At 43.7% G+C, this 8818-nt stretch overlaps 1 protein-coding gene across 1 annotated transcript; it reads left to right on the forward strand.

The window, feature by feature from the left end:
- The first annotated feature begins 4845 nt into the window (after window positions 1-4845).
- LOC119344684 (germin-like protein 8-14) lies at window positions 4846-5463 on the forward strand. The gene has a single exon (XM_037615053.1). It carries the CDS (start codon window positions 4846-4848, stop codon window positions 5461-5463), a length of 618 nt encoding a protein of 205 aa, XP_037470950.1.
- Window positions 5464-8818: the final 3355 nt, after the last annotated feature.

The raw sequence follows: 8818 nt of genomic DNA on the forward strand, positions 1-8818 counted from the left end.
CCGCACACGGCTAGGAAATTGTCTGGGGTGTGCTCGCCCCCCCACATATATATAGGTGGGAGGGAGAAGGGAGGAAGCCAGGATGCGCCCTAAGTAGGATCTCCTACTTGGGATTTCCCCAAGTGGCGCCCCCTTCCATTAAACATCAGAGAGAAAAGGGAATGGGGAAGAGAGAAGGAAGGGGGGGGGGCAAACCCCCCTCTTTTCCTTCTCCCAATCGGCCTCCTGCCATAAGGGGGGTACGCCACCCCTTGTGGGCTGGTGTGCTCCCCACTCATGGCCCATATGGCCCATATATTCCCCCGGGGTGTCCGGTAACCCCTCCGGTACTCCTATAAATACCCGATACCTTCCGGGACGCTTCAGGTGTCCGAATACCATCGTCCTATATATCGATCTTCACCTCTCGACCATTTCGAGTCTCCTCGTCATGTCCGTGATCTCATCCAGGGCTCCGAACAACATTAGGTAACCAAATCACATAACTCCCATAATACTATATCATCAACAAACGTAAGCGTGCGGACCATACGGTTCGAGAACTATGTAGACATGACCGAGACACCTCTCAGGTCAATAACCAATAGCGAAACCTGGATGCTCATATTGGCTCCTACATATTCTATGAAGATATTTATCGGTCGAACCGTTATGACAATATACATAATTCCCTTTGTTCATCGGTATGTTACTTGCCCGAGATTCGATCGTCAATATCTACATACCTAGTCCAATCTTGTTACCGGCAAGTCTCTTTACTCGTTCCGTAATACATCACCTCGTGACTAACTCCTTAGTCATTTTCTTGCAAGCTTATGATGTGTATTACCGAGAGGGCCCAGAGATACCTCTCCGATACTCGGAGTGACAAATCCTAACCTCGATCTATGCCAACTTAACAAATACCTTCAGAGATACCTGTAGAGCATCTTTATAATCACCCAGTTATGTTGTGACGTTTGATAGCACATAAGGCATTCCTCTGGTATCTGGGAGCTGCATAATCTCATAGTCGAAGGAATATGTATTTGGCATGAAGAAAGCAATAGCAATAAAACTAAACGATCAATATGCTAAGCTAACGGATGGGTCTTGTCCATCATATCATTCTCCTAATGATGTGATCTCGTTATCAAATGATAACACATGTCTATGGTTAGAAAACCTTAACCATCTTTGATCAACAAGCTAGTCTTGTAGAGGCATACTAGGGACATGGTATTTGTTTATGTATTCACACATGTATTTAAGTTTCCGATCAATACAATTATAGCATGCATAATAAACCTTTATCATGAATAAGGAAATATAAAATAACAACTTTATTATTTCTTCTAGGGCATATTTCCTTCATTTATGTTGATATTTATTACATTATGAGCTATTATTACACATTATGATACAATTTTTATGTGTTTTATTTTACAAGATTTACATGAAGAGGGAGAATGCCAACAGCTGGAATTTTGGACCATATAGGAGCAAATCTGAGATCCCTATTCTGTACAACTCCAAATATCCTTAAACTTTACAGAGAATTATTTTGAAATATATATAAAAAATATTGGGCAAAGAAATAACAGGAGGGGACCCACTAGGTGGCCACAAGCCTGGGGGCGCGCCTGGCCAGCCTCTGGTGCCCATCTTCTGCTATATAAAGGGTTTTGACCTAGAAAAAATCATGAGAAGGCTTTCGGGAAGAAGCGCCGCAGTGAGGCAGAACCTGGGCAGAAGCAATCTAGGGCTCCGGCGGAGCTATTCTGCTGGAGAAACTTCCCTCGGGAGGGGGAAATCGAAGTCATCGTCATCACCAACGATCCTCTCATCATGGGAGGGCCAATCTTCATCAACATCTTCACCTACACCATCTTATCTCAAACCCTAGTTAATGTCTTGTATTCAATCTTTATATCAATACCTCAGATTCGTATCGACCTTAGACTATTTTTATGGGCAAGTTGGGGACATTTTTCCATCTAATTTAGTTCATGCCATTTTGATGGAGAAATGTGAGTCTTTTTACTCTTTTTTTGGGGTACACGAGTCTTTTCTAAAAATGTGTTCATGATACTTGGGGTACATGAGTCGCCAGATATTTTTTTAGTAGTTGTTGCCAGATTTCTTGGAGTCCATGGACTGATGGACATCCGGACAGGCCGAATAACATGCGCGTGTCTATGTCTCGCCTCACGTGAGACGGATGAACCGCTCGCCTCAAGGACAGACTCTGGTGAGCTGACCCACTACAAGCTTTTGTTTACTCTTTTTATTTATTTTTCTAGTGTGAGCCATTTTTTTCGTTTTCTTACATATATTCAAATTCCTAAAATACCCTAAAATATATATATTTGTATGAAAATTTTACTTTGTCTGGTTTAAAAAAAAAATGCTCGCCACATATTAAAAATATTATCCAGAGAGTCTTACAATTATGTTCTCATGGTTTTAGAAAAATGTTTTATGACATTTATAGAGAATCACACATGTTATAAAAATATATTTGTTTAAATATGTTCATGCAATTTTATAAAATTTTCATGACATAGGAAAACGTTCATGCGTTTCAAAAAAGTGTTCATGATACTTTCTTTTTCTAAAAATGTTTATACAATATAGGAAAAATTTTGTGTACTTTAGAAGCATGTTTCATACCAAATGGACATGACATTTTAAAAAATAGAGTCTAACACTTAAACAAATTTTTAAAGATTTTAAAAAAATCATGGCATTTATTAAAAACGTTCAGTTTGTGTTAAAAAACATGTTAACCATGTATTTAAATAGTGTTCAATATAAATTTGACAAATGTTCAACGTGTATTTCGGGGAAATATTTAACGTGTATCAGAAAAATGTTCAGTCTCTATACGAAAAATGTTCAACCTGTATTTGAAAATTGAAGAAAAAATCGATAAAGAGAAAAAAAGAAAACCCAAAGGAAAAAATGATTTTTATTGAAACTGATACAAAGAACATAAAGAAAATAAAAATAAAACCACACAAAAGCTTATCAAATCAGTCCATAGAAGCTTCCTAGAATTACTCCCTGAAGACACATTATGAGCCGACCCACATCTGCAATAGAGAGATCCGCTCATAATGGATCTCTCTATTAGGCAGTGAGCGTGGGAGTGTCACCACCTAATACACCGCCACGCTCACGGGCCCCGAAGCCCACTAAATGCATTAGTTGAAAGGTTGGTCGTTGTCCAATTAACCGGTTGGCTATTGACGAGTTGCATGTTGACAATTGCCTTTTCTAAAAAATGTTCACCGATTTGAAAAAATAATTTTAAGTTTGAAAATAAAGTTCATACTATGCATTTGAAAATATTTGCAATTTTTTTAAGAAGTTCATGGATCTTGAGTAAATTTTACAAATTTTAGAAAAAGTAAACTTAGAAAAAAATACGAATTTGAAAAGTTACATGGATTTAAGAAATATAGATTTTAAAAATCTTTGTGAACTTGAAAAAAGTTAACGAATTTTAGGAAAACATATTCATGAGTTTGCAAATATTTTTGGATTAATGTTTTTTATGGTTTTGAAAATGTTCGCGGGTTTTAAATTTTTTTACAAAATTGAAAACAAAAGAAACAAAAATGAGGAAAAATAGAAAGTAAAAAAGAAAAAGAAAAAAAATAGAACGAACAAAAAGCAAAAGGAAAATTGCAATATAAAAACATAGAAAAAAACTAAAAGGGTACACACATGAGGGTTGTGGTACGAACAAGAAAGGAAAGTGTGCTAAATAAGAGTTGGACATTGTAAAAAGCTCACCATTATTCTTGAAGCAGTTGCATCTGAATACCTCTAGTTTGACACTGTTCATTTGGGATGACCGGGTCTCCAATGACATCAACGTGCTGCAGCAGTCTATGTTGTTTGCAAGGTTGTGTGTGACAGAAACTCCTCCGTGCAATTATACCACCAATGGTCATGACTACAACATGTGCTACTATGTTTATGATGGCATCTATCCTACGTGGACGACCTTAGTGGATACCATCTCTGATCCGAGGGGTGAGATAAAAATCTCGCTTTGCACAAAGATATGATGGAGCTAGAAAGAATGTGTAGAGGGCATTTGGAGAGCTCCCAGCCCCGTTTGTACGGGTTGTTCGAGGACACGCAGATACAGAAACCTTGTAGGAGGTGACGACAACTTATGTGATCATGGACAAGATGATTGTGAAGAATGAAGGTGACAAAGTTTGCCACGGTTTGAAATTTAAGCACATGGGCGATCCACAACATTAATTATACAGGTTGTAATCTTAATGTACGCAGAGTTCATTTAGAGTAGAGTAAATTATAGGCAATCTCATCTGTATCCCGTGGAATTCCAGAGCCCAAACATTGTTTGCGGATCCACTAGCTAGTCGGATTGCTTGTTTTCACAAGTCATTGCGCGCGGTGTAGTATTTCTCATCTCATCTCATCTCATCAATCAAAAAGAAAAAGGAAACAAGTCATAGCGGACCTAATAATTACTTGCTTAAATCCATCCCCTGGCCCTCACATACGGTTTCAATAGTTTTTGGGAGGCGTCGCGTGACTTGTTCACCTCAAGTATAGGTGAACACGTGCATGCGGTTAGCCGGCGGCGGGCTGACACACGTGCATGCGGTTAACCACACGCAACCGGCCTGCCTCATCCATTGCATATATATAAATATGGTTGATCAATTTCAAGTTGGACTGACTGACTGGATCAAACTCACAGATTTGGATTTGGATATCCATTTGCACCACCCCTATGTTCTCCTAGTCCTATATATATACATGAGTATGATATAAACATGTACGTACACCCTCAAGAATCATAAACGCCATGGCAAATATATGCTGCTGCTCTTTTGGTGTGTCGCCCAGGCCCAGCTGGCCAAGGAGTTCTGCGTGGCCGACCTGGCCAGCAGCGACACGCCGGCCGGCTACCCGTGCAAGCCCCAGGCCGCGGTCACCGCCGACGACTTCTACTACCGCGGCCTGGGCACCACAGGCCCGACCGTGAACCCCTTCAAGATCAGCTTGTCCTCGGCCTTCGTCACCAGCTTCCCCGGCGTGAACGGGCTGGGCATCTCGGCGGCGCGCGTCGACTTCGCCGTAGGAGGCGTGGTGCCGCTGCACTGGCACCCGGCGGCCACGGAGCTCATCTTCGTGGTGGAGGGCACCCTGTCGTGCGGTTTCATCAGCGCCACCTCCAACAACAGGGTCTACACCAACACCCTGTACAAGGGCGACATGATGGTGCTCCCGCAGGGCCAGCCGCACTTCCAGTACAACCTCGGCAACACCACCGCCGTGGCGCTCTCCACCTACAGCAGCCCCAACCCCGGCGTGCAGACCCTCGACTTTGCGCTCTTCGCCAACAACCTCCCCTCGGAGGTGCTCACCAAGGTCACCCTCCTCGACCACTTGCAGGTCAAGAAGCTCAAGGCGCTCTTCGGCGGCACCGGATGAGGTTGAGCCTCAGCTCTTCTCCATTATATGGCTCGCCAGCCCTCCTCCGGGGTTGAACTTGAACTTGAATAGATTTACTTTATTATTCTATCATCTTTCAAAATATTTTATTATTTATATGCATGCATGTATGTGGGGTCAAATTCTCGAATAAATTTTCAGGAATTTTGTGCTCTTCCGGTCTTGAAGAGATTTAATTTAGAGGTAGTAGCTGTCCGGCTCTTTTGAGCTTCATGGACCCGCTTCAGCTTTGCCAATGAAGCTGCATCAGGAAATATGAAACAAACACCTAATTCGTTTGAGATATAGGTACTATATATTCTTTTTTTTACAAATGAAAATTGAATATAGAAGTTGAAACAAACAACTATTTCGAATCAGGTGTGCTAGCGAAGCAAATCTACAGTTGACTCGAATCAAATCAAAGTTGAAACAAACAAGACCGCAGAACGAGCTTTGCGCAATTTGAATCCAATCAAAGCTGAAACAAGCAGGGCCTAAACAAACATGGTCTAATTAATTAGGGCAGAGGATTTCATTCTAGAGTATGGCTTCCATTTTCTTCTTTTTGCTGATGTTGAGAGACGTACATATGATAGATAATAATACAAGCTTTACTTTGGCTTCCCTAAACCAACAACATACAATTTATTACTTGTGTAGACCGTCTTATATTTCTTTATAGATGGAGTACGATAAATAGCTCAAAGCAATAAAGACACCAATCAGCAACAAAGCAATAACTGCATGTGCGTTGCCAATGTAGCAACAGTCACGACGGTTCCCTCGTTCCCCATCGAGTGGACGCGCCCCTGGACGACTTTTGCGTCCCCTCCAGTTGTATATAAAGACTGATCATCAATGAAATTGATCCCGGTTGGATTCTTTTACAACTCTCGTTTTTACTCATCAAAGTTTGGCAGAGGCACATCGAGCATCCTTGACGATGACGACAGTGGATAATGCGGCCAAGCTCGCGGACCGGCACTCCAAAACGCAGGGCGATGGTGGCAGTGCACGTCCAACGCGTAGCGTAGTGTGACCTCGTACTCCGAAGAGGAGATGCCTCGATCGCGCATGTCGCGAGTGGTGGCTCGGTGTCACAATCACGCAAGCATAGGACACCCAACCGCTGCAGCCGAGCGAGGTCGCTAGAAATGCGGCGCGGCAGCTTAAAAAGCACGGTGTCGTCGAGGCTGGAGGCCGGTCCACAGAGTTGCTAGCACAACCTAGCCCTCTCAGCAGCCTTTTTAACCGTGAAATAATGGGCATTTATGTGGTTACATACAAAGCTAGGGGGTTTTCTGCAAAAAATCTGCCACATAGGCACCCGACAGGCAGGCCCGTCAGTCAGATACACTATCAATACATATTTATACGTGATTTAGACCTTTTTGTAACGGCTTGCCCCAAACTTGATACTGACATGTAAAAATTACGAAAAGTGGTACCAATCTACATGTAATGCCCCAATTGTGGTACTTCTATGCAATTAACTCGTAACAAAGCAATAACTGCATGTGCGTTGCCAATGTAGCAACAGTCACGACGGTTCCCTCGTTCCCCATCGAGTGGACGCGCCCCTAGACGACTTTTGCGTCCCCTCCAGTTGTATATAAAGACTGATCATCAATGAAATTGATCCCGGTTGGATTCTTTTACAACTCTCGTTTTTACTCATCAAAGTTTGGCAGAGGCACATCGAGCATCCTTGACGATGACGACAGTGGATAATGCGGCCAAGCTCGCGGACCGGCACTCCAAAACGCAGGGTGATGGTGGCAGTGCACGTCCAACGCGTAGCGTAGTGTGACCTCGTACTCCGAAGAGGAGATGCCTCGATCGCGCATGTCGCGAGTGGTGGCTCGGTGTCACAATCACGCAAGCATAGGACACCCAACCGCTGCAGCCGAGCGAGGTCGCTAGAAATGCGGCGCGGCAGCTTAAAAAGCACGGTGTCGTCGAGGCTGGAGGCCGGTCCACAGAGTTGCTAGCACAACTTAGCCCTCTCAGCAGCCTTTTTAACCGTGAAATAATGGGCATTTATGTGGTTACATACAAAGCTAGGGGGTTTTCTGCAAAAAATCTGCCACATAGGCACCCGACAGGCAGGCCCGTCAGTCAGATACACTATCAATACATATTTATACGTGATTTAGACCTTTTTGTAACGGCTTGCCCCAAACTTGATACTGACATGTAAAAATTACGAAAAGTGGTACCAATCTACATGTAATGCCCCAATTGTGGTACTTCTATGCAATTAACTCGTAACAAAGCAATAACTGCATGTGCGTTGCCAATCTAGCAACAGTCACGACGGTTCCCTCGTTCCCCATCGAGTGGACGCGCCCCTAGACGACTTTTGCGTCCCCTCCAGTTGTATATAAAGACTGATCATCAATGAAATTGATCCCGGTTGGATTCTTTTACAACTCTCGTTTTTACTCATCAAAGTTTGGCAGAGGCACATCGAGCATCCTTGACGATGACGACAGTGGATAATGCGGCCAGGCTCGCGGACCGGCACTCCAAAACGCAGGGCGATGGTGGCAGTGCACGTCCAACGCGTAGCGTAGTGTGACCTCGTACTCCGAAGAGGAGATGCCTCGATCGCGCATGTCGCGAGTGGTGGCTCGGTGTCACAATCACGCAAGCATAGGACACCCAACCGCTGCAGCCGAGCGAGGTCGCTAGAAATGCGGCGCGGCAGCTTAAAAAGCACGGTGTCGTCGAGGCTGGAGGCCGGTCCACAGAGTTGCTAGCACAACCTAGCCCTCTCAGCAGCCTTTTTAACCGTGAAATAATAGGCATTTATGTGGTTACATACAAAGCTAGGGGGTTTTCTGCAAAAAATCTGCCACATAGGCACCCGACAGGCAGGCCCGTCAGTCAGATACACTATCAATACATATTTATACGTGATTTAGACCTTTTTGTAACGGCTTGCCCCAAACTTGATACTGACATGTAAAAATTACGAAAAGTGGTACCAATCTACATGTAATGCCCCAATTGTGGTACTTCTATGCAATTAACTCGTAACAAAGCAATAACTGCATGTGCGTTGCCAATCTAGCAACAGTCACGACGGTTCCCTCGTTCCCCATCGAGTGGACGCGCCCCTGGACGACTTTTGCGTCCCCTCCAGTTGTATATAAAGACTGATCATCAATGAAATTGATCCCGGTTGGATTCTTTTACAACTCTCGTTTTTACTCATCAAAGTTTGGCAGAGGCACATCGAGCATCCTTGACGATGACGACAGTGGATAATGCGGCCAGGCTCGCGGAACGGCACTCCAAAACGTAGGGCGATGGTGGCAGTGCACGTCCAACGCGCATCGTAGTGTGA

The sequence above is a fragment of the Triticum dicoccoides genome, unplaced genomic scaffold (assembly GCF_002162155.2).
Source record: "Triticum dicoccoides isolate Atlit2015 ecotype Zavitan unplaced genomic scaffold, WEW_v2.0 scaffold179571, whole genome shotgun sequence".
Classification (NCBI taxonomy): domain Eukaryota; kingdom Viridiplantae; phylum Streptophyta; class Magnoliopsida; order Poales; family Poaceae; genus Triticum; species Triticum dicoccoides.

Bases quoted from the DNA above. Each gene is read 5' to 3' on its own strand.
- LOC119344684 (XM_037615053.1), top strand. From the start codon at position 4,846: ATGCTGCTGCTCTTTTGGTGTGTCGCCCAGGCCCAGCTGGCCAAGGAG.